This window comes from Echiichthys vipera, assembly GCF_963691815.1.
Source record: "Echiichthys vipera genome assembly, chromosome: 2".
NCBI lineage: Eukaryota > Metazoa > Chordata > Actinopteri > Perciformes > Trachinidae > Echiichthys > Echiichthys vipera.
In genome coordinates this window covers 15,506,360-15,534,005 of record NC_139827.1, presented here as the reverse complement: position 1 = coordinate 15,534,005, position 27,646 = coordinate 15,506,360, and the positions used below count along the sequence as shown (strand labels likewise).

Genomic DNA, 27,646 nt, shown 5'->3' with positions numbered 1-27,646 from the left:
AAACACAGTGACTGGCACTGAAACTATTCACCATCACTTCATTACAGCCCAGTGGACAGTGATGTTTTTACGCTAATTTAGTATGTTTTGAATTTCATTTAATTTGTCAATTTAAGACAGATTCGTGCATCTGTAGTGTTTGATCTGGATTTATTGATAATTTTTTATGGAAAGTATATAGTCTAACAGTGAATTTTAATATAATTCTCAAAATCACAAATCTAAGTGAAATGTTTGCTTTGAGTGGTTTGGTACCAACTACACACAGCTTTGCAGATTTGCGAGATAAAATCAACATAACAGAACTGATTTAGCCTCTGTGCAGGATTTATACTTAAAGGGGAACTCTTATTTTACACATCAAAGTCTGTTTACAGGTGTTGTAATATTACTGCATCTGGGAGAAAAAGTTGAAAAAAGCATTTCGTGTTTCCAAAAGGGAGCTGCATGAAATCCCATACATTTTGTCAAGTGATGTCACCTGAGTCAGTATTGGTTGGGTCTGAAGACTACAAGTTGAAAATGAAAAATATCTTTGGGTGTGTGGGGTTAGAAAGAGGTGGCTATACCAGACCTCTGTGGCGGCTCCTCATCTCTGTTTGAGGCTAGATTAACTGCTACGAGTATGTTGCCTTCCATTTACCTGGGAGGACGGAGCTGGGAATGACATCACACCACAGTTTACTGTGTTCCAGGTCGTAAAACTATTTATTTCACAGTGGGGTTTATTTGCAATACAATTTGATAACAACTCATTATGTGGTATTTTGAGCATACAAACATCGTAGCAACATGTCCACAGATAGAAGATAGACAGTCTTTCTGCGGTCGTGTTGCATTGTGGGTAATGTAGTTGCAATGCTAAATTATCGGCAAAGTCTTTTAAGCTGGCAAAGTTTAAAACAAATTGTTGTGTTTATTGCTACATAATCTGTCTTTGAAACCAGCCAACAACCAGCTTTAACATGATGGTAACGGCCAAAAGCGGCTGCGTCATTGCAGCATAGGACACACACTCAACTGCTTAATGAGTTGTAGTTGGTGTAACATAAGGGACAAGATTGCAACCTCTTATTTTTCATTTTCCACACATGCTCACTTCAGACAGACACACACACGAGAATCCCTCTGCCCCCTCATACTCTCATCTACTCATTTCAGCAGATGGCAGGACTGTGGCACAAATGGCCATCTGTCTGTCCACATACACACATGCAAAATGCAATTATTGTCTCTCCAGTATGTCCTCTATCAGCCAACAAGTTGGCCAAACATCATTAGGTAGGAATGTGGAGAAAAAGTCACCTCATATGAACCTTCTTCATTTACACTCTGTGTAAATATAAACAGATTGCAGATGATCTCATCGAGAAAGATAGACCAACCAAATTCACATGTTTCACTGTGTGAGACATTTGCACTGCAGGTCAGTTAAATTAAGCATTCAACAAAGTATCTAATCCTTAATTTGTCCTGGTCAGCTATGTTTGAGTGATGATACTGAAAAAGAAACACTCTATGTCTCATGCTGGCATGCCCCCCCCTTCCCCACCCCCCATTTCAAGGCCCAATATTACACTGGCTTTATTTCTTCATTTCCATGGCCAAGATAAAGGACAGGATTTTCCCAGCAGTTTCTTGGACAAAGTAACCACGGCGAGGTCTCATATCTGGATAAACAAGAGGGAGGATTCACCCAGAGAACAAAGATAATGTCAACCGAGACTAAATGTTATCTCAGTTTGCTTCATTCAGCTCTGCTGGCCCATATCCTCCTATTTGTCTTTTATATAGTTATGGAAAAGGTCGGTTTGTGTGAGTGTGTGTATATCTAAAGTTAGGTTTTTAAATCATGTCCTCGAATCATGTGGGATGAGAGGGAGTGTGTGCTTTTACATACATTCATTCATTTCATGTAAAGGTGAAATGCATGAATGTGTTGGCTTCACAGCCTGCAGGAGAAAGTGATTGAAAAGGGGGCGTTGACTCCAGTTGTGGGATTTGGCAAGAAGACTTAAGGGACAAAGGTCTTTCTGCAGTGGTGGGAAACTTCTTTAACCCTTGACTTCCCCCAGATGCTCAATGTAAACTTCAACTTCCGAAAGCCTCATGTGGGGTAGAGGGGAACCCAGTGTGTGCGTGTGTGTGTGTGTGTGTGTGTGTGTGTGTGTGTGTGTGTGTGTGTGTGTGTGTGTGTGTGTGTGTGTGTGTGTGTGTGTGTGCGTGTGCGTGCGTGTGTGTGTTTGTGTGTGTGTGTTTGACTCTATTTATCTGGGGCTGAAGGGCGGATCCTTTCCGATTTCTCTCAGCTCCAACCTCCTCATCCTACTCCAATGTAAAAAACAATTAAAACCTTTCATGTCAAGTTTTTTAGTGTCCACACTTCAAAGGGTGGCAGCACTATTTTGTGTTTTGAGTGTCGATACTTGTGATATATTTGAGTGTTAAAAAGATGAACAGAAAAAGGGTGACATCTCTGTGTTGGATGTGTTTCTGCAACATTACACCAGTGTGGTCTGGACTTCTGACCCCGAAGCTGTTTGAGGGAGCTGTATTAGCGCTCAATCCTCTGAAAAAAAGGACTAAGTACTAAACTAATTTAAAGTTTCCTTTGTAAATGAAAATGGATTTAAAAAAAAGGAAATACTGCTTTATTTAACCTGCAAGCCAAGTGCAGCATCTAAACGTATTTCACCTGTCACACACTGCCTCCTGGTGGCTTGTTTAGGAAACACACCAACAGTGGAAAAAAACATCCAAAATGATGAGAAGTGACACTTGTCACTGTTATCCCCGTGGGCCATTTTGGAACTGAAAAGACAGACATGACAGTCAAAAGGCTCACAGACTTCAAGTGAGAAAAACTAAACACTATCTGGCAGCTTAGTCGAAGACACAGTCAGGAACAATCTGCCTCCTTGTGAAAACATCATAATGTGATCATTCACAAGGCAACAAAAAAACAAAACATTTGCATCTAGCTATTCATTCAAGGCAAAAGATACTCAGCTATTTACAGCAAGAACTGACATAAATTAGCCGATGAGTCATTACAACATTTCATATTATTAACTTTTCCTTCTCAGAATTGTGAATGTCACCTTTTTACCTGTCCCACCCACTGATACTTGTACAATTGAACAAAGAAGTGCTGGTTCTGATTCTGAAACAGAAAAACTGCAAGTATTACTGTATAAATAAATAAATAAATATATATATATATATATATATATATATATATATATATATATATATATATATATATATATATATATATATATATATATATATATATATATATATATGTGTGTGTGTATATGAACTATATCTTTAACCACATGTAGGCTATTCTGTAACCTTCTTTTGTAACTTATTTTTTCACTTCCATTCACTGAGCGCCATAACATCATAATACTGAATCACCAGAATATGATTCCCCTGAAAGTTGGTAAGTATAATGTCGAGTCATTATTGCAAATTGAACCCCTACAGGATGATGCAGGGTCTTGAACAATAATGACCCGCTGGCTCTACATTATCCCACTTATTGCACAGCTACTTACTAAAGAAATCAATAATTTGACCCAAAAGTTTGATTTAAAAATGATGTTATGGATTTAAAAAGGTCTACCCAAGTCTATAATCAGAGCTGTTTCCATAGAGACACTCTGTTATTCATAGCAGCAGCAGAATGTTGGAATTGACCAAACAATTCACTATCATTTTGACAGTCCCTAGATGAAATGCTAACCGAACATTTGTGTGAACCCATCAGAATCCAGTATTTGACAAAGCCCTGTAATGATAGAGAGCCCTTTAAAGTTTGTGATTGATTATACCTGATTGAATTGTTTTCTATAAGGGAGATTTTGTAACAGCCCTTGGGATTGTTTTAAACTTCAGGAGACCATATCTTAGAATATCTTAACAGAGTTATGCAGCCACTATGCAACAATTAGTTATTCTTGTTTAGCAACAGTTCCCCCTCCCAAGCACGTAGGCTAAAAAAATCTCTCTTCCCCTTTCTTTGCCTCCCTCTCTTTTTTTCTGGGTAATTAGTCGACAGGTCACACTGAGTAATGGTCTGGGATCAGTCCAGAGTAATTACACTGAGACACGGATTGACCTCGGATATATGCCTTTGCCTGAGGGTGCCTGTGTGTGTGTGCGTGCTTGTGTAGAGTGTCGATGAGAGACAATAAAAGTAAGACAAAAAAATTTGAGATGAAGAAAGTGTTCTGTGTGTGTGTGTGTGTGTGTGTGTGTGTGTGTGTGTGTGTGTGTGTGTGTGTGTGTGTGTGTGTGTGTGTGTGTGTGTGTGTCTGTGTGTGTGCCCTTTCCTGACCTATGGACAGGCAGAGACAAATCGCCCACCACCCACGACTCTCCCCTCTTCCCCACATTCAGAAGGTCACTCCAAATAAAAGACAAATGGCTTTACTTGCTATTTCTTCCGTAATGGCTAGGCCACACCTTAATTAGTGAAACCAATTTAGGAGATAATGTGTTTATTTAGGTAATATAAAGACAAATTCCAGTTCAGCATGCATAATCTAGCTAGGTTGGGATCTGGATATGTCTTTTGTTCTTTACATGACAACAGGAAGACAAAACACAATGGCACTACATGAAGTGAACAGTAAATACACATTTCTTCCCTGTAGTAGAAAGTAGCACTATCTATACTTGACTTCTTTTCCACTGTCTTTAGTGCTGTAGCTGTTGCTAAATGGGTTTATGGGTTTGGTTGTGACCCCAATGATAACCTTCCAGTCCCATCATCCCAGTGACTACACCATTTATGGTCAAGCTCTCTATGATCTCGCCAGAGTCTAGTAACAGTATGACAGTCGATCTTTGGTGTTAAAATCAAAGCAAGTGTTTGTCTCAACAATGTCAAAAAGCACACAAGCAATTATTTTGTCAATGGTTTTAGGTTCCCACACCTTCTTAAACAACAAATTCAAGTACTTTTCAAGGACATTCCAGGCCCAATTCCTTCAAATTCAAGGACGAAACATGGCATAGTTTGAGACACAGATCAAGGTTGGTTACTGTTACAACTGAGAATTTGTATTATGAAAACTAGCAGGCTGACACGTGAAACAATGACACAACTGTGTGAGATACACATTCAGACAGCAGAATGTAACCATTACTAACGGAAAAAAATATATCAAAAGATTTTAATTTTGATTATCGCACAAAAATAATTACATCAAGCACTTTAAAACAGAGTCTCCAGGTTAAACAACTGAAAAATGATAAGAGATGTGTTCTAACCACAGGACGTCTACACTTAGATGTTAGATAGGGTTCTTTCTGACTGCGGAGTTTGATGGATTGATGAACTGCAGACCTGTCTGTCAAGATAAGGTTCCCCGTCTGGCTGAACAAAGCGGAGTATTGCAGATAACAATCTAAATGAATCTTGAGTCTGTAGCCTGAAGTGAACCTGATGGTCACGTGTATCTTCGTTGTTTTCCTTCTTAACATCTGACATCATTTATCGCATCAGTTTGAAGTCATAACACTCAGATTCTGCATCTGCTTCTTCCAGCACTTGAAGCTATTTGCCAGTTAAAATTTTTGTAGAAATATATAACATTTCTCTGCGCTATTGGATTGTATTCATAATTCAATATATTGGAAACCTTGGCATCTTGACTAAAATTCAAATGCTTTGAGCTACTTGTCTATAGAACATAGGTTTACAGTGATGGAGCCATCGAAATACCCTTTAGATTAAATGGAGTAATAGTAGGAGTAGTAGGAGTGCGACTAATTATTATTTCATTATCAATTACTATGCCAATTATTTTCAGGCCCTGAAAATTCCCAGAAGCAGAAATAAAAATAAATAAATTTTGGTATAAGTTCCATAATCAATTGAACGACTAATTGTTTCAGCTCTAGTCAGGTCGTCAAAACACAAAACATATTTGTTCTCCGGTATCTCACCCTTTGTTATGCTTTGATCAAAGTACAGAGTGAAATTTGCTAGGAAGTGACTAACTTAGATCACATGACCCTTGAGAGAGGAAGTGCACTGCAGTGAGGTCATGCAGCGGGGGAAACAATCATGCTGACAGAACACGGAAGGAAGCACAGGATGCTCTGTGGGCTTATGTGTGTGTGTGTGTGTGTGTGTGTGTGTGTGTGTGTGTGTGCACCAGTGATGTCATTTCCTCCTGGAAAAACTGAATGGGCAGGAAAGCAGCTTATCTAATAGACTCCCACAGACACAGTTGACAGTCATATGGAAAAATAATAAAACATCAGTAAATATTCTTTGCTTATTGTGTTGACACCCACCCCCAGTGTGTGTTCATGCCTTGGATATTATTTGGACTGAAGTGCATTATAGTTTATAAATTGTAATTACAGTCATTTCAAATCTTTGACTGCAGTGTGAAGAATTTTTGTGATGTTGATGTGATGTTTTGTTTGTTTCAGCTCTCCTGATAATGTAAAAAGAGCAGAGCAGGCTGGCCCCTGTCAGAGCCCCCTGGGCCCTCCAGGCAGGTCACCCTTCATTTATACCCCTATTAAGGCCTCTCTCTGTGGACAAATAAGTGGCGACCACCCCCATAATCTAGCAGAGAGCCATGTAAAACCTTCGGCACAGAAACAGACTACAAACGTATGTGTAGTCATTTGAAGTAGACACATATGTGTGCAACATGAAACAGAAGCACAGATACAAGTACAGTGAATATACTTTCAGAAACTACAAAACATCTGCCAAAGACAAAGTGCAGTATTTAATTCATACATAACATGAAAAACTCATTATATTTCATCAAGCACTGAAATTTCTTGGCAAGCTGGTTATGGAACTTTACGGAGTAAGGTTTTAGTGATGAGACTTAAGGTATATTTTAAGGATTATACTGCATGAGTTGTGGGAGAGTTTGTAAACTGATGTTTTGACATAGTTTTGCTGTTATTAAAAACAGGCGCCGATTACTTTCATGCTTCAAGACTTTCTGACTTCTACATTCACCGTGAATTAATTAATTCAAGGCAACATTCTGTGAAAAATCGATAAACAAATGATCAAACTGCATCAACGAAACTAATGTAACCTTGTGGGCGGAAATATTTCCTTCTCTGTTCCATATTTGTTTTACTACAACTGTAGCACTACTATCTAACTAACTACAATACTACTGTTCTGGTGCTGCCAAGGTTAGGCTTTCATCACATAACAAACATGTCAGTTCCAATGCTGCATTAACAACAGACCACATAGAGTCTGCATGTCTGCTGTTTCAACTGACAGACAGGCCTCCAAGGACATGATTGCTCATATTCCTAACAGACATGCAGACATCATGCAGACTAATCAAAAAGCTGCTCCTGTTACTGACTTTTGTCTTAGTGAGAGATCTGATACTGGAGTTATTCTATCACCTAGTCTAGTCTTAGTCTATTATTAAGTGTGAATGAAGAAGGACCAAGAAGATATGAAGTCAGATGAAAAATGTCCAATAAAATGTTTTATGGAAAATGTGACATTTTTTCCCCAGTTGGCTTGAACGTAAAATAAGTTACAGCCAAGATTCAAATGTTTAATTTCCTTTCCTTTGCTCATAATTAATGTAATTTGGTTTTTATTTGAGTTTAATATAGCCTGAACTCACTTTAATCCCATTTCCACTGATGACAGTACCACACCAAACTGTGCTAAAGCAATGATACAGCTGGTGAAAGTATTGCTATGCTTAATAGTTAGTGTCTGATTTCAACCTCATGAGAGTTCCAAAGGGAATGATGTATGAACAGACAGAGAAGCTCAAAACACGCTAACAAATTTGTCAGCTAGCATTCTACAAACACAAGCTAAACCATTATTATCAATGTTGGCAGGTTACCTTCCGTTATTTGCTTTTTTCAGGCTTTTGATTGGCCAACATCTTCTCCTTTGAGTGACTGGCCAACATGGCATTAAGGTTATATTGCTGCCTGCTTTACAGCACATCAATTTGTTTTTGTGTTTATGTTTGATCCTTTTTTTTTTAATAGTGTTTATGTGAAGGGGATTTTTTTTGAGATTGAAGGAGGGAAAAACCCAATTTACAAAAATACCCATATACATGTGGGTTTGGCCTCAGTGTACCCTAGTACAGTGAAACCTTATTTCACTACTCCATGTTTATTGCATTTGGAGCTGTTCACTCTAGTATGGTTTGGGTTGGATTGAGGGGCATATCATGATTAAACAGACTTACGGTCAGGGTTGGGGGACTTTCGTCCATGATTCGGCGAGGAGCAGCGGAAGGTGGTGACGATGGTGTTGTGATGAGGGTTGGGGTGGTGTGGGTGGTGCACTGGTGGGTGGTGGCCGTTGTTTTCTGGGGGAGCTCTGGTGATGCTGATATCAGGTTTACGGACATCTCCAGGACTGGGAGGCTCCAACTTGCGAGCATGATTCTGCTCAGGGGTTCGGCTGGTGCCGTTGTTGTTATTGTTGCCCTCATTGCGGCGTATCACGGGGGAATCATTAGATGCCTTAGCAAAAGTCACCTCCCTCTTGTGGCTCATCTCAGGGGTCTTGGAGTGGCCCAGGACTTCAGGGCGCTTCAGGGCGCTGTTGGCTGCAAAGCGTGCGGAAGCAGGACTGGTGACATTATCCACCTGCTTGCTGGATGAAGAGGAGATGTCGATGGAGAGTTCGGAACGGCGCGACACAGACTCAGGGGTCTTGGGGCCTCCTCCACCCATGATGGAGCGGGGTTGGGTATAGTTGAGGTTGTTGTTGTTGGTAGCTTGAGCGGCAGTGCCAAGGTCACGGTAGTAGATGCTGGTGGGCGACATGGCGTTACGGTGAGGGGAGTTGGTTGTCCGACGGGAACCGGGGGACAAATGAGATGAAGTGTCGACATCCTCCACCTCAAAGGACCTTTTCAGAGCTGCATGTAAGGGACAAAAACAGCACGTCAGTCATAGGGTCATTTTAATGCTAAAACTATTAGTTAATTCACTGATAAGTTTACAGAAAGCTAATTAATCGGCAACTGCTATCAATCATTTTTAAACATTCTCTGGTTCCAGCTTCTCCAGTGTCAGGATGTTCTACTTTTAGTTTTGACCATCATTGTGATTATCATGATAGTATAAATTACATTATTAGGTTGTTTATTAGAGTTTAGTTGGAACTGGTAACAGTTGGACTTGTGGAACATGACAAGGGCCCCACATAGACACAGTTTTTTTTTACATTACATTGAATTGATTTAATGCTTTTATCCAAAGCGACTTACAATAAGTGCATTCAAGAATGAAGTACAAGAATCCTACAAGTACATAACATTTTTTGTAAGGGGTCCCAAGCCAAAAAGGTTGGGAACCACTAATCCATAACAACATATTGTATTTTTAACGTTTGAAAATGTTTGTTTTATGTAAATTCTTAACCTGAAAAGTAATTAGTAACTACAGCTTTAGTGGAGTGGAGTGAAAGTTACAATATTTCAAACTGAATTCCAGCAGTGCATAAAACACAACACAATATACTGAAAGCACATTGACTCTGTTAACTAAATTAAGCTCATCTTTCCTTTGTAAACTCTTTATGGGTCAAGATTGCTGTTTATATGACGTGGGAACAATATCATAAAATATTCATCAAAAGGTTGTACAAATTAACTGAGCAGTAAACAAAGCCAATCGTTTTTTTCTAAAACACATTATGAAGAGTATCCAAGTAACAAAGTGCCTGAGGTTTGAGGGTGTGGTAGCTGTAGAAGTAATTTTGGTGGCAACACAAAGGAAACAGCATGCAGTAGCCATTAAGTCATACTGATCTAGTTTCATTAAGTCCCCCATCACCAGCAGCAGGTTTTTAACTATACTGTATTACATATTTAAGTCAATTTCTATGTTGTTTTGTCATGACTCAGAGGTTACATGTGTGGTGCACTACACAACAAATCCCAGGGTTTTACACACAAAGCGCTTCACGACATGTTATAATGCATGAAATCAGCCAACCATCGTTCCCAGCCGAGCAGTTAGGCAACAAAGTCCAAAGTATCCCTGTTTATGAGCAACATGAGCACAGAGATAGAAGCACATCCTTCCCCTTGGTCAGTTGTGACGTGAGAAAATAGCTGGACTGTCCAAGAGGAAGACAGTGTGTGATGGGATTACCCCCTGGGAAGAGTGCACTGGCTTAAAGTCAACTTGAATTTGACTCCCATCGTGGAGTTGCTATGCCAAGCCAATGGCCAGGAGCTGGTATCATAATGACACACTAGTTAGAGCAGTCCGCTCACACACACACACACACACCCTTAAGAACATCTCTTGTTTCCTGCATTTCAAAACGCAGTGCTGATTATTTGATCTGCTTGTGGCTTGCGGTGTGTCTGCGTGTGCATGTGTCCTTATGTAACTATATGTAGTTTTGTTCAAAGTGCTTGTAAAAAATGAGCAAGTGTGTGTTACGGGAATGTATACGTGTTTATTTTTAAGTGACTACACCCACAGGGAGGGGACTGTGCCCCAGCCCCAGTGCATTCTGTGTAAAGCCGAAACTCTTTCAGGGGATGCAGAGCTCAACACAATCACATCTAAGCCGCCACCCCACACACATCAACCAGCAACGCTAATCTAATTTGCTACTATAAGCTGCTTTATATCAACATGGCAGACACTAAATACAATTACCCCCTGACAAAAATCCAGGTCAGAGCCAAACAATTATTCCTTATTTTGTGTTAGTCGAAACACACCAAGGACGTTCTTGTTTGTCACGGGAAATGACTCACGTCTTGGAGTTTAGGGTGATCTGTGTTACAAATCTCCTGAACCCTGCACCACTCTCTGTACACCCCTAACGCATGGTTACCTTTTATCTTTGGCATTCATCAACTTGCACTATAGAAGACTGTTGCTAAGGCTATGAAGCTCCAAATAGTTGTACATTATACCTGCATTATGTGTGGAAAGCATGACATGTCCCTTAATAATAATAATAAGCACAAAAAGATTTAAGTGTTAGCAACACATACCTACTTTAACAACATTTTCTCACACTCCATCGCTTATTTTCTTTGCTAAAGTTCTGATAAGAACAGAGTTCATCGTCCATTAAGGCATCATGAAACAGCTTTAAAGTCAGTCCTTCGTTTAAATACGATTGTCTGCCTGAACACAACTGGGGCTGTGATTTCTCAAAATTCCCCCGATCAATCGGGTCAGTCTTATGTTTTTTGTTTTATTTAATTTCATTGGAGCTGGGATGCTTTGTGCTATAGACCTTTTCAAAATTGTAAATATAAACATTCTAAGTGAGTACAAGTTTGATTCCTGTTGCAGTGAATGTGAACGACATCAGCTGACAGAAGGTTAACAAGGACCGAGGCTGTTGCCTAGCAATGGAATTCTGTTGAAATGTAATAACCTACTGTTGTGCATAATTTGAAAATCAACATTTGATAATCCTGTCATTACTCATTGAGTTTTCGCTGTTGTTTGAAAATCACATCACTGACAGCAGTTGCCTAGAACAATAACGAGACTCCCTGCAGCTCCTGCATCTCGTTAATGAGGAAAAGTTATGCAATCTCTATTTAATATGGCATGCGACAGTTTTTGAGCTGTGCTAAACATTTGAGAAGAGTTGGATATCATGTCACAAATGTCTGCTACCACTGAAGCTGACTTTAGTTTCTAATAAAATTGTTAATATTAAAAATACATTTTTTATTTAATTTTTTTTTACAATGGAAATGTAGCTTTTTAATCAGGTTCAAGCCCAAAATGACTTGCGTGGTTCAGACTAGGGTCAAGCTTGGACATAAACTATGCCTGTTCATGTAGGGTCGGGCCTGATTTTTTTTGGGGCCCGATCATAGCTTTACCCTTAGATATATATACTACATATAAAACAATTATACACAATAAAAACTAGCAAGTTGTAAGTTGCTGTCCAAACCCATATTGCCACTGGACTGTGTCCTTCTTACCCGCTGCTTTCCTCTGTCGTGTGTTTTATGATTGCTGAGAGGGAGTCCAAGGCTGTGGCTACTTTTATCTCTGGCCAAAGAATAAATTGGTCTGCCAAAATTGGTTTGCAGAATTCATAAGGATCTGAAAGGTTGAGATGCACCCTTTGCTATGTAACGAGCGAGGCACCCATTCTAACCTTCTCTGAGAGTCGAAACACTAGGAAACACTGGGAAACCATGCACACGCTAACTACTCTTGACACTTGCTGTAGACTTTGATTACATTTTGGAAGTGCTGTGAGGAATTAAGCTGAACATAGAGGGGATATCAGGATCCTTATTCCCAAGTTTTGACCAAAGTAAGAGAGCTCAACCAACCAATCAAGACTCTTGCCAGTGACCTGTTAAGTGATCTTAGATTAGTATTTCTGTTCTTGGCTGCTTTGTGATTATATGCCCACAGGCACGGGACCACAGCAGCAGACTTGAGTGCTTTCCTCTCAAGTCGTTTGTTTGTATTTAGAGACTGTGCAGTCAAGTGTACATGATTTAAGAACACAGATGAATTTGAATCTTTCTGTGCTTTAATGTTGTCTGGGAATAAAGAGAATGTGGGAAATAGGCATTCAGGGCATCTCTCACTCAGATGATCATTCAACTACTATGTTTTTAAGGATCACCCTTCTTCCCACAGACTCGGGTCTTTCTTGTTCAGATGAAGCAAAAGAGGAAAAAGGGTTATTACTTACATCCAGAATATTATTTGCATGAATAGGATATAAGTACAGGATACGTTTAGGATCACGGAGCATTAGGAAAAAGAAAGAAGGAGTGCAGGACTGACAGATGGGTGAAGGAGTATCGTTCCCAGTGAAAGAGCATTCCCAGACTATGAGCTGGAAACAGGAGGTCGAGTCCACCTCAGAGGAACCTCGTTAACAGCCAGCCAGGAGTCTTGTCTCCCAACGTCCCACCACTACCTATCACCGCCCAGTGTCCTGCATCTCACGGTGTCTCATGTGGGAAGATAGTAAAGGATTATTAACGCAACAAAAACAAAGATGGAGGCAGCTGTATCCTCACTTTGGTTCATGGTCATTTTGTCCTAATACGGCCCAGGTGTTAGGCTCTGCTGCCTCTTTATCATCAGTTTCATCACTTTTTTTCTCAAGGACACCCTAACCAGTAAACACAAACGTTCAGTATCATCTCAGCCCAGATGCACTACTAGGAGATAGTGAAGAGTTAGAGGCGGGAAAACAAACAGAGAGAGAGGGGAGGATGGAGATAGAGAGGCAAAGAGGCTGCAGGGTGAGAAATCGAGAATTTAAAACAGGTCAAGACAAAGTTGCCACTCATTGTGTTCTCTATCCTTGATATTAGTTGGGACTGCCAGCAGTCAACATAGATTAGGTATGCTAACTTCCCACTCTGTTACAACTGAAGTTATGCAATGTTACAGTGTACAGTTACTGATGATTTTATCATAATTGACACCCACTGACCTATGCTGAGAAGGTCAATGATTTTTTAAAAATCAAATACCTTACTATCACTACACATATCGAGAGTTCAAACTATTAAGGAATTAATTTTCTTTGAGAATATTTTTGAGAGTTTTGGAGAGGGAAAAGCATCAGTGTGGACTTGACCAGACACATGCAGTGAAATTTCAGTCGAACATCTGGGACAGATGAGCTGAGCTAAGAAATTAAAGGGCTCATATTGTATAAAAGTGAGATTTTTATGACTTTTTTTTTTGTCTTTTAATAATAAAGAAGGTTGAGGTGCTAAATAAATAGCAAAGTATCAAAATGCTCAATCATCACAGTAATGCAGACGCCACATATTCAGAAACTGACTGTGCCTTTAAACGAGCCATTTGGACTTGGGTTTGATTTTGATGCATGTGCCGTTACAGTTACTGCCCGGCTGCAATGACGGTGAAGACAGACAGACGGGTTTTAGCAAGAAGGTGGCTTAAAGACACGGGGCAAAAACGGAGCATTTCAGACAGAAGGCGAATACATGTATATTCAGACAGACGGTATGTGAAAAACAATGTGTTTTTTTAACATTAAAGCATGTGAACATGTTCTAGTAGAAACCAAGAAATAGGCTACAAGTATGAACCTAAAACTGAGTTCAAATATTCTCTTTAAGACAATAGCGTAAAGTTATATCACACAATGATATTATAATATTGAAAATCCCAAATTATTCCTAAAATTATGTCATGTAATGTTGCATCTGTAAAATCTAAAAATAAAAACCAGAATAACATAAACTCACGTAATCTAAATGTTCAGATGTATTCATTCATTTTACAGCATAGTCACATAATGTTTATTAATAAATTACTTATGATGATTGATGTTATGGTGCTGGTGATGCATCTCGACACTTTCTCCAGATGTATCACCATAAAAGCCTCCCGGGAAAGTGGCGTGTCCCTGAACTGCTGGAGGGCTTTTAATGTTAAACAGATGTACAGAGGTTTAACTTTGCATTAACAGCAAAAAAGCACCAGGTCCGAAAACATGAAGGGTTATCGCTGCATTATAAAACGGTGAAAGTTAGAAATTATGGCCCTTCTTTAATTAACTTAAAGCCCGGCTGTCTTTTCTGTTAATTTAAATAAATATTTGGTTCATAATTTGTGCAACTGTGAGCGCAAATAATTTAACTGATTAGACAACATCATAAATGTTTCTGTTTTCTGTTTTTAAAAAAGAACACTGCACATACAAATACAGTTATTCAGTACAGTAACGATAAAAAAGAAACTGGACCATTAATAAATTATGTACTGTAGTGTGCAAAGCCTTGAATTCTTTGATAGGTCTTGTAATTCTAGCCTCAGGCAATGAGTCAAGTGATCAGTGCAGTTACTCTGTCAAACACTGGTTATATAAAACCAGTTACATGCACAGTTGATCTGATGTCAGTAGCCGCAGAATACAAGGCGATGTGGTCAAACCAGGAAAAACATCCTATTTGACAAGTCAAGGCCAAACAACGAACGGTACAATTTCACTATATGGTATTTTTGCTTGGTCGGACAAAACCTAAATGCTACACTGTCAAACACAGACTTATGTTAGCTGCCCACTGATGGTGTGGTGTTTATGCTGACCAGCAGCAGTACAGTTAACAGTGTCAGATTTACTGCGTGGTTACCTGCTGGTCTGGCCGACACCCTGTGTCAGGAGGACCTGAATCCTAATCAAAACCAAGAGGCAATTTCACCCCCGGTTAAGGATTTGTACACACACATAGACACACACACACACACACACACACACACACACACACACACACACACACACACACACACACACACACACACACACACACACACACACACACACACACACCGACACACACACACACCCTCACAGTCATTCAGGCAGCTGTTGAATAGCTGTCCTGGTGCTTAGCTTTAGGCTCTCAACCTTTGACAGGTAAAGCCTTGATCCGTTCCTTTGATCGAGCACTGCTTATCTATCCACTTCATGAACAGATTTATTTAGTGACCAGTGAAGATAAAAACAGTGGCTGCATTCCGTTTAACACCTGTAAACAAATGCAGAGTCTGGATTTTTAATAAAGTTCTGATAAAAAGTGAGTGTTGGGGAGAGAAAGCGGTCATCAACGTGGACTGACGCAGAAAGGATTAAACATGTGATTGATTAGAGCTCAGCGTCCTCAATGCCGAAATGGATAAATTCAGGCCATGCACTATTTTTCTGTATGAATCATACATCCCAACAAACAAAAAAAACATGTTTCAGCAAAAACATTATTGTTCAAATAGGCAGGGAAACGAATCTGTCAGTAACTTACAGGTTAGAGAACAAGATGGTCCATAGCTTCTATCAGTGCTATCTTAAGTGTATGGGTGCACATGGAGAGAGTGTGTACATTTATCTGCATGTGACCATAGAAGGAGACAAACAAAACATTCAGATAAATGGTCTGTAGCAATCCAACTTTACACAAGTGGCCTGGCATTGCAACATACTCGCAATGGCTTACAGTGCATGGTTATTCTGCCATCCCTGGTTTATATGCTTCTGAGAATGAACAGCACCACTGAGACCTGTTAAGAAAGTGTTGTAATCAAGCACGTAATGTACTCGAAACAACTTAATAACACACTGGCCCTCTGTACCAGGTTAACAAATTGTACCAACACACACACACATACACACACACACACACACAAACACAAACACACACAAATACACACACACACACACCATCACACACACACACACACACACAAACACTCTCCGTTTCTATGTTTATTTCCTCTTTGTCCATGTGCCGTGCTGGACCAACGACATGGCACCTTTAAACAGATAATCAGTACAAAATTCTATGGATTTGACTCAGAGCTCCATTTAGCTTGGCAAACACAGCAGGAGTCCATGTACGACTCGACAAAGTCTCTCTGAATATACAAATATGGGCTCATTTCTGGGCTTATTCTCTGGTGACTCATACATTTAGATTCAGCAGAGATTTTCTACCTTTAAAGAAAATCATAATATTGTTGCCCTGTTTAGTTGTTATGGTGGTTTCGATCATCCATTTTCCATAATCGTCCCGCACGCACGAGTCCATCCAAGAGGCATTATTACGTCTTTAGTGTGCTCACCAATTACTTTGCCTTTCTCTGTGCCTATTTCCTTTCTCAGAGTCAGATGCAGCGCAGTGCAATGTACTGGAAAACATAATGATCTGGGATCAAATGGAGATTTACTCAGTGACCTGTTTGCCATGTGCCTCTCTCGGAAGTATCTGTCCTGGATGGAAACACTAGCATAGTATAATCTACTGGTGTGGTAGATTATGGTGGTCACGATTAGGTACTGGATACAACAAGTGCTTTCTGTGTGTAGATAGCAGTACAAGAGTACATACAGGGAGGAACCTTATTCTAACGAACATTTGGCTTTCCTGCCTTATCTCAGTCTGAAGAAACTAGTTAACATGAACTCCCTGTCCACCTCAAATATCCTGTTTGCACAGAAATGTTCTGCCAGCATATGAGGATGCACGGCCACCGCTGACTGAGCACTAGGTTATTTTCACTGTATATGACCTATCATAATCTTCAATTAAAAGAATGATGGCCATGTTTTTTGTTGACAAAATATACCAGTAAATGCTGGGGCATGTTCGAGATTAATGACGTGTTGTACGACCACGACTGAAGGCAAAAGTGTTTATAGCTGTTCCAGACTGCCACACTCAAAGGCGGGGCTAAAAAGCCAACCATCACAGAGGCGAGGCTCAACAATCGTTTTTATGAGAATAACTACAGCATTTCCATTGACATAACGTAACGGTAAAAATAAACATGGAAATATTCAGGCAAGTTCGAATAATTGAAGTACAGGGGAGGTTTTCCATGTAAACAAGGTAAAACCAGATTATCTCAGATTATCTCTGTTCTGTGTTTCCACTGAGAATTTATTTTTTACCTGACACTTTAAACTGTCACATAAAAATTGCATTACCTTTGTTGGATTATCATAATCAGATGAAAGAGTGAAGTCACCAATATATCAAGCATAAGCAAGCTAACCTTTCTGCTGACATTATGTTGTTTTTTTAATTCAGCTTTATAGCATTTAGCCAGGTTGCTGTCAGCTTTTCCAAACTTTGCATGTCAGTCAGACATCGAGACGGAGATGACAGCCCAGATTAATTCACTGAGTAAGCAGGCAGTCAATTGATTATTAAATGGAGCCATCCCAACCAAATGTTGCTAGAAATATGGCTTAAAAAGAGTACTTCTAGTGATCGGGATACTGGGCTGCTCTGAGCATCAGTCCACAACATCTCACAGTGAGCATCAGGGCAAAGACCAGCTGGAGGGACGCAGTCTGACCGGAGGAGGAACAGGAAATAAGTGAGGAAGGAAGATAGACAGAATGGAAGAGGAAGAGGAGGACAAAGGGAATTAATACCAGCTCCAAAACAAAAGGAGAAACTCACTTGTGAATGTTGTATGAGGAGGAGACAGATGTTAGCTTTTAGGGCTGAGGTTTCCACTGTCAGCCTCAGCTGAAGGCTTTCCGGTGCTGGAATAGTGGGGTGTCAGTGCTGTGTTTGTTTCTATTATTGATGTAACTTGGGTATAATCAATAACAGACTACAGGCCTCAGGGAGTTGGCTAGCATATACTCGCCACCCTGTTTTTAACACAGCACTGTACTACACAGGACAGGCATACACACAGATGAAGTGGAAAGATCATTATTAATACTATTCACGAGTAGACATCTGACATATGTTGCTGCTTACCATAAACTGTCAACATGATCAACATTAGAAGTGAAAGTAAAGTAGCAAAAACAAATTACGAACCTTCAAAATCTGAAATAATTCCCTCCAAGTGTGGATTGACTCCAGAATCAGACATTTTTTCCAGCATGAAAAGTATGTTTCTTCCTACTTTTAAGCGGCTCCTTGTTAATTCTAAACAAATTCCAAAATAGAGAAAATAAAGCCCAAGCCCACAACTCTCTTAAAGGAGCAACTTATTTTCTCTTCCCACTAACTTCTCTATATCACTGCATTCAGACTTCAGAGAGTGCAAAAAGGCAAGCCTCCTCCCTTCTCCTCCCCTCCCTGCAGCTAGAAACACACTCCCCTTTCTCCCTCATGTCCTGTGTGTGTGTGTGTGTGTGTGTGTGTGTGTGTGTGTGTGTGTGTGTGTGTGTGTGTGTGTGTATGTGGGTGTGTGTGTGTGTGTTTCCCCTGCCCCCCACACATGCATGCACGTGCAAGCATTCACACAGACAACAGACCCCGTCATTCCCTGAGACCCTTTTCGGCCAAAGTGGCCCTCAGGTCTGATTTCCTCATTCAGCCTCCGAGCAGCTCTGACAGTGAAAGTGGACAACATCTCACACAGTCACTTTAACACAACCTAACCTGTAATCATACAAGATCCTCTGTTACAACTCCTCACAGGAGGCCACTTTGACGTTCTGTCACAGCTACAGAGAGACGGCAGTAAAAGTGAGAGTTTGAGGCTTCAGTTTTGAGTAAACAACCTCTACAAACTGGCTGACATGTTAATTAAAGTGCAGTCACTTTTGTAGGAGCTGCTTTCCTGTGTACGGAAAAAATCTGAGAGGCTTCCTGGAGAAAGTTGACATTAAGGGATATACGACGGCGCCTAGAGGGTTATTCGTGCACCAACCCACCCTCTGTGACACCGTATTATCAGGAAGAACAAGGGAATTTGAGCTTGGTGGACACAGCTGACCAGGTAATCTAGCACTGCTGCACCTCTTTTGGGAGAGACGCTGACGACAAGGCCAGCTTTTGATGTGGCGGGTACAGATATACTTCTTGTCCTTGAAGCTTCTGTGGCCAATTTAGAGACTGGTCTTTTGGGGCGACAGAGAAACGCTGTTGAAAAGATGTTGATTAAAAGTGTTGAAATATCGAAGTTGGCCTTGCATTTACTTAACCACATCCACTGTCTCCCTGTGGGACATGCTACAGTATTTCTTATCTATGAATCTCCCACAAAAACAAAAAGAGATGCTATCGCTGTAATTACTGATTGGTCATGAGTGAGTGGCTTTTCACAGCTTCCTGTTTGGGGAAAGATGTGACTGCAAATGAGATTTGTGATGAATTGTTCCTGATTCTAGGTCAGTTTTACCATTTCTAATGGTTAAGGTCATAACAGTGAATGCAGAAGCTGGTCCACAATCAGCGCTCAAGGGGAAACTACAATCTAAATCAAAGGCCACAGGAAGCTGGCATTTCCACTTCCAGATAGCCAGGAGATACTGTCAGACATCAGTGTTTCACCCTTGGTGAAAGCAAAAAAAAAACGAACAGTGCAGTGCCTGGCACTTGTATAGCCGGTGAGTATTCAGGAAAATCCAATTTGAATGAAAAGCTCCATTCTAAGGGCCACTAATAAGATGCTAAGCCCACCCAATGGCCCCTAACCTTAACACCTGAGAGGTCGGTGTTAACACAGAATAACCCTGTTGGTTTATGATGCAGTCTGCTTATTTCATACAACTGCTGCAAAGGTGTCTTGGGATAAAGAACAGAGTATGGCACACAGTGTGTGTGTGTGTGTGTGTGTGTGTGTGTGTGTGTGTGTGTGTGTGTGTGTGTGTGTGTGTGTGTGTGTGTGTGTGTGTGTGTGTGTGTGTGTGTACACTCAATATTTGCATTTACTCTGTCCTAAATTAATCAAACAATCGTGGAACTTTACTGGGCGGACCAGTCATCCCCTGAGACGCTTGTTGTTTGATGATATGCATCATATACCCTACTGTGTGAGTATTTATAGTAACTGTGTTTGTGCATGCATGTTTATGGATAATGTGCACCTCAACATGTGCATACTGTATACTGTATATACAAGGTAGACCTATATACACATGTACATGTATATATGTGCTGTAGTATACGTAACACTGTGTGGCCTCTAAGAGCCCTTGTGGGCTGCACTGTAAACCATATGCCACAAGCCTCTGTAGTACTCAATTAAACCAAAACACACGGTGTGTGAGACACACACCTCCTCCAGCTAGTGTGTATTTATCTAAACATGGATACACACTATGGATAGGCTGCAAGGCAAAGCTGAGCGACAGAATGAGGGAATGCTCCAAAACAACATCTGGAGAAGCCTGTGTATGCACTGTGTGTGTATGCACTGTGTGTAACATTATGTAGAATATGTGCCTATGCACGCATGTGCACACTTGAGTGTGGATGTGATGGGTTATGTGTCCTGGTGCCCCTGAAATAGCACTGTAAACACAGAGTTCTTTGCACAGAGTAGGATACTGCCTTGCCGAAACTGTTTAGCCCCACATCTCTGTGTTTCCAAGGGAGTTGCGCTTGATTTGTACCTTGTTAATAGCTGGTACATTCTCCCACATTCTTGACTTTTTTGTAGCACTTGTAACCAATACCACACAAAATAATATTGTGTCACAAATGTGCAGTATATACACCAGTAAGTAAATACCTTTTTTATATATTGATATGAAGATATTACTATATACCTCCAATTCTCTGCTTTTGTTGCTTGGTCAGTTTAAGACAAACAGGAATTCAGCACAACCACAAACATTTTTTTCAGGAAGTTGCACAAAACCAACCTCTATTTGAATGTTACTTCTGTTTACCCAAATGAGTTAATGTGTGTGGTTTCAGCATTTATCTAAATAACACCTTTTATTCATGATCATTTTGACCTACATGTCCAGGAAGGAGGCAAAATTACACTTCTTAATGTTAGTGGAATAAACACTTATTGTAGCACAGCCCAAATAACATGCTGTCGCTGCAGAAATATTGTGCAATTAAATGGGGTAGTGAAACCGCTGCACAAATCCGAAGAAAGAATAAAGACAAAAATACAAACAACAGATAGTTTCAAGACAGAACAGTAAGACCGACGGAGGCCTTGTTTTAACTCAATTCAATCTATGCGGCTACTCACAAAACACATTTTTATTAGTGTGACAGTTCGTTGGAAAAACTATTATCCTTGACTCTTTCATAGTAAGCGTTTTAAATTGGCCCAAAAAGCTGTGTGTGGACAATTTATGCTGGCAGCAAAATCACTGCAGTGGTTTTGGTTACTCACTGTGCAGGGAAATGTCATACTGAGCCCAAATATCATTTGTAACTGGGATCTATAGTCTGTGATATCTTGGTGCAAAAATAACCAAGAATCGCATAAAAGTCTTGCCTACAAAGTCAAAGCCTCTTTTGAGATTAGAGGGCTCACATTTTGTTTTTTGTTGTATTGTAATGGCATTGTGATGATGATGATGCTTTAAAAAATATACTTCTGCTAGTTAAGAATTTCTGTAAACGTGATCCAAAAATCCATGATTAACAGTAGGTAATAGTACTATAATTATGGACAGAAATGAATCTCATGGTATGAAAAATAACACTGCATGTTTTCTTTCCGACACTAAGCTTGTCTCTATATCAGGCTGGACCTGTGTTTCCATCATGTTGAATCATTTCACCTGTCAGAAATCCTCCCTTAGGCCGACTGAAGGTGGGGCTTCCCGGTCAGTTTCCTGAACTCCCGGTGTAAGCTGTTTTCACGGTCTCCCAGGCCTCACTTATCATTACTTAATAATAATCTGAGAAACAATATGAGGTGAGATACTGGGACGGTAGTGGGAGGAGGACTGCGGGGCGTTCACTCATACAGGATATCCTGTACACTTCTTTTATGGAACATGTTGAGCTTGGTGATTTCCTTTAGTTCCTTTAAATCCGAGTTCATGTCTGTCACGTCTGTGGAGAAGGGTGGGAATCTTTGCACGTGGGTTTTAGGGTGAAGGTATGCAGAGCTCTGGGTGGATACATCAGCACTTCTTAAACTGTAGATTCACATGCAAAATGAGGGAAAGACTCAAAAAGAGGGAGCTTGCATACCTCTAAAATACCATTAAAGGTCCCATTTTATGCTCACTTCCAAGTTCATACTTGTATTTTGTTTTTCTACTAGAACATGTTTACGTGCTTTAATGTTCAAAACACACAATTCTTCTCATACTGTCTGAATATACCTGTATTCACCCACCGCTTAAAATGCACTGATTTAATGCCTGATTTAATGCAGAATTCTGATTCTGATTCTGATTCTTATGAATTACAAATTCATATTATAACATAGGCAAAATGTGTGGGTATGGGTCCTGGCCTAGACCCCTTCATGTTCACAACAGGTTTTAATCTACTTATCTGCCTAAGTGAGTATATCCTTTCAAAAACGATCAATGATGGTTGTCCCACTTGTAATCCTCAACTCAAATTACTGAATCTCTGCTTTTGTTTGCTTGTTATTGTCAGTTTGATTCTACACAGGCCACAAAAATACTGCAATGATTGTCTCAAAAGGCAATATGGGGATTTTCGTACTGTTTAATTGGCAGAACATAGCAACATGACACAATGATTTCTCTCATTTTCAGACTGCATCATTAGTTTTCCTTTTCCTTTGTTGTATTTTTACAGCAGTGCGTCAGCTATTAGCAATTGACAATGTGGTGACCATACAGGTGGCAGATGACATGTCATATTAAACATATTATTTTTAATCCTTAGCAGGTGCAAAGAAGAAAAGTAGGACTTCGAGAGTCAACCTGTATCTGTTACAGATGCACCCACAATCAAGAAAAAATGCCATCTATGCACCACAGCCTGAGCTCCTATCATTATGAAAACAAAGTATGACGGGATCAGTGGTAGGTGGGGTAGGTGGGGTAGGCGCAGTGGCTGCAGTCAAAGCAACAGATCCAAACAGAACTAAACAGCCCAGGTTGGAAACCAGGAAGTAGCTCAGTCCATGCAGGACTTCCTTAACTGAGAGGAGTGGGGGGGGGAGTGATGCCTGACATAATGCTGAACCACTTCACCTCTCTACCACACCGTCCTCGCCCCAACTGAAGTTGGTCTTTACTAAATTCCTCCACCTATCTGTCTGCAAAATATGAATCATCCATATGGAACATTTCACAGAACTTCACAGGGAAAAGGTGGCTACACTAAAGAGGACGAAATGATATTGCAACACTGCCATCAAGTGGTAATAAAAATGGGTGCACAGTGAGTCCGTATGCATCATAAAGCTCACTGAACTCAGCCACTCTATTAACAGCCGAATTAAAGGCTAACTGTGTTGCTCAGCTTGATGTCCAGTCTTAATCCACTGTAAAATGCCAGATTAGTTTTATCCTCCGAGTGCAGACTGAACACACATGGGCCTGAACAGAAGTTCCACTGAATCTCCATTAGCACTAAACAATTAAAATCAATAAAGAGTAACTGATGAAAGGAAAGAAGGAGGATCTCTGTTGAGAATTGGCCGTGCCAGATGCTACTGAGTAAGACAGTGTACAGATTCTGATGCATGCTAAACATTCCTCAAAAAGCGTCTGCTGTCCCTCAAAAACAAAACCATGTTAGTTGACATATGAGCTCTGCCTCCACTGTCCGTCACTTAAAATAAACCATCTGTGTCAGTCAGAATTAATCTGACAACTGGACTCCTCAGCTTAAAATCCAATCAAGTGATGAAGCCACAAAGGTTTAACTCCAACCGTCTATTGTCAGATCATAGTTGAGTATATGGGTCAGCTGTTTAGTCAGTATCCGAACCAGAGGCTGCCAATTACAGTAAAGCAGCCACTTTGCACTGGAAGATTCTGGGAAGTCGTCTTTGACAGCCCATCACATGAGGTTTACTCACTGTGGCTCCGCATATGGTAGCTATTCAGAAACAGTGAGCTTAGCTGTGGCTCTCCATTCAATAAGAATGAAAGAAGAAATGTCTGAAAAGATCTTTTTGTAGCTCAGAAAACACATGTGAGAAATAAATCAGCGGGATAAGGTCGACGTGTAGATGCATAGACATTCTCTGAACGGCTGCTCCCGCCCCAACTGGCCAAGTAAAGCAAACACAAGCAGGGTGGCTTCTAGCTGACTGCTGCCACTGCTAAGGAGCTGCTTCCACTGCAGTCTGACAAAGAAAAGAGTAAAAGAAAGTCCCTACCGTAGAAAGCCTTCTCAGCGTTTAAGTATCAAATAAGTTGGATAAAGTCACAACTTACCAGCTATTCTGTCTCGTTCCATACCTCAACAGCTACCTCAAATAGCCACATGTAACCTCTCCTTTTCTCTCCTTCCTTCTCTTCCCCTTTTTCTTCATGAAGACTTCCCCTTTCTCCTGACTTAGTCACCCTGTCCCCCTCTTTCAACCCTCCCTCTCCCTTCCTCCTATTCCCTCCCTCTGTCTCCCTTGCTTTTACTTCCTCCAATTTTTTAATGTTTTCAGTCTGTCAGGATAACAAGTGAGCGGAGCAGACGTCTCCAGCCATGTGCTAGTCATATGGCAAGCTTTTCTGTGCTTTTTCTCTCACAGCTCTCGTTCCCTACATGGCTTTTATCCCACACACACGCAAGTTGACACTTTTTACCTCTTTTCTCCAGTGTTTTCTATTATTCCCTTGATACTGAAACTAGTCTCCCTCACACAGACACACAGACACACAGACACACAAACACACAAACACACAGACACACACACACACACACACACACACACACACACACACACACACACACACACACACACACACACACACACACACACACACACACACACACACACACACACACACAAACACACACACACACACACACACACACACACACACACACACACTGATACTGAAACTGCATTGTCTTAGAAATAGATCCTTAGGTCCTAATCTGAAAATAAACTCACTCCAATAATAACAAAAAAAAATCTCGGGCAGTCCACCAAGACATCCTGCACTATACCAACACACACTCCTACCATGTCATCATCACCACTCTAATCAGGATGTAGAAACCCACATAAAGTCATCGTCCAAACAACCAACGACTGGACTGAAGAGTATTCTTGACTCTGAAGAAACTTCAGTTCAGGTCCCTGGTGTATGAAGTGCTTCTTAATGAGGTTTATTTACAACCAGTTAAGAGTCATCAGTAAAGTAGAGACTTTACCATGCCAGCTCTCTAATAAACTATAAATATAACTATAATAATAAACTAAAAAGTTCATGTAATGTCCGATTGAACCCATGTGTGTGAATACAGCAGCTCATTGTCTGGTGAAATCACAATTTGCGTGTTGATGACGTTTCTATCATGTGGCTCGCGCAAAATCAGTAGAAACAAACAACTGAGGTTGAAAAACAAGGGTGATTTACACCAAGACGGCAACAACAATGTCTAACTGGAGCAGCGATGGGAAAGAGACACTGCCAGGAAGGGCTGATGCCGAAATCTACAGCCAAACTCAAGGAACGGCAATTGCGAACCGTCTACGTGGCCGTGGTATAATGCACATCACGTTCTGCCTCAACAGCCAAAACTCACTGACATGGACAATCTCCTGTTGTGTTCTACATGTGAGAAAGGGAAACCTCAGATGATGTCCGCACCTGATTCGTCGTCATTGATTCTGACCCTCAACTTGCAGCTCGACAAGGTCAGGGGCTATTTAGCAAGCTGTCGTCTTGGCGAGAAACTCCATAGAAAATACAGTACACACAAAATCTCACACACACCCATCTTTGTTTATGTGTCAACGAAAGGAGGCTCAACAGATGGATCAACAGCTTGCTTCCACTTCCTCTTTCTTACAAGGAGCGTCCCTCCTCAATGCACGCCTTCTAGAACACACACTTTCAGTGATGACTTCTGAGTGGCCAAATGTTTGTTTCTGCTTGTGTGTTTCAAATTTTGATTGTAAGAGGAAGAATCTTCACTTTTAAAAATGTAGACACAAATGGGAGATAGGTGGAGCATCCTTAACCACACACACACAAACACACACACACACACACACACACGCACGCACGCACACACACACACACACACACACACACACACACACACACACACACACACACACGCACGCACGCACACACACACACACACACACACACACACACACGCACGCACGCACACACACACACACACACACACACACACACACACACACACACACACACACACACACACACACACACACACACACACACACACACACACACTCCCTTGCAGCCCTGGGGCCTTTTCTGACATCCGCAATAGAGAAGTGAGGGAAAGCAGAGCAGAGGAGGCAGATTAGGAATATTCAACTGCACTGTCAGAAGATTTAGCTTCATAAGACCCTCCAACTAATTCTAAAGATCAGAGTAAAACATCATCTATATAAGCTAATGCAGTGTGATTGAGCTATGTCTTGAATATTTTTAGTTGGAATATAAAAGTTTTGGTGTGAATGGCTATTTTTGTGTGCCAGATGTAATTGTATTGATAATATGCCGTGTACATGATTGTATTATATTCTGCTGTTTTACTGATATTATTATTATTGTTATTGTATTTAATCATATTCTTTTTCATATTCTTTATTATGTTGCATGTATTGCCTCTAATTGTTAAATTGTTTTTGTCATTTATTATGATTTTTACAGTCTATGTTTTCTGTTTTATTGCTTGTCAGTCATCTGCAAAGCACTTTAAACTACACTAACCTGTATGAAAGGTGCTCCACAAATAAAGCTTGATTGATTTATTGTGTTAAGTTAAGATAATTGCCAGTATGGTGCATATTTACATTGATAAACTCTAAGGTCTGAGTTGAGGTCAGCGTCAGATTGTTTTATTTTGAAAGGCTAAGCTAGAGAGTGTATTCCACTCGCGTCCTGTGATGGTTTGTTGTAAAGTGTTTGTTTTTTTATTAATAAAATCAGATGACTTATATTTTTGCATGAATGCCAGTTCATCTACATGCACACAGCAGAAAAAAAATCTAAATCTGATCAATGCGATAAATAATAAAACCAGAGAAATGAGCCTCTTGATGTTGAATCCATATAGAAAGCTGGATGATGGTGCTGTGACAAAAGTGTGGTTTTAAAAATAGACACTTCTCTTTTGGCCGCTGGCTCATTCTGCTGTCTCGTGATCATTTTCCAGACTTAAAACGCTGCAGTTAATCACAGGGTCAGGGTAAAAAAAAAACACATGGAACACGCAGCATGTTCTTATGCATTTGTTGACTCTCATATGCATAACACACAAACACATGTTCCATACCG

At 40.4% G+C, this 27,646-nt stretch overlaps 1 protein-coding gene across 3 annotated transcripts in view; it reads right to left on the bottom strand.

The window, feature by feature from the left end:
• Window positions 1-27,646, bottom strand: part of septin9b (septin 9b) — a 74,350-nt gene that overhangs the window by 34,521 nt on the left and 12,183 nt on the right. Inside the window, exons 1-2 of one of the 3 annotated variants that reach the window (XM_083928221.1) lie at window positions 24,599-24,685; window positions 8,235-8,915 (exon numbers count right to left, since the gene is read on the bottom strand). In XM_083928221.1, the coding sequence (XP_083784347.1) occupies window positions 8,235-8,915; window positions 24,599-24,620 (703 nt within the window). In that variant the 5' untranslated portion in view covers window positions 24,621-24,685. Of the gene's footprint in view, window positions 1-8,234; window positions 8,916-18,338; window positions 18,426-24,598; window positions 24,686-27,646 lie in introns of those variants that run through there. The other 2 variants (XM_083928220.1, XM_083928222.1) reach the window with 2 other exon arrangements.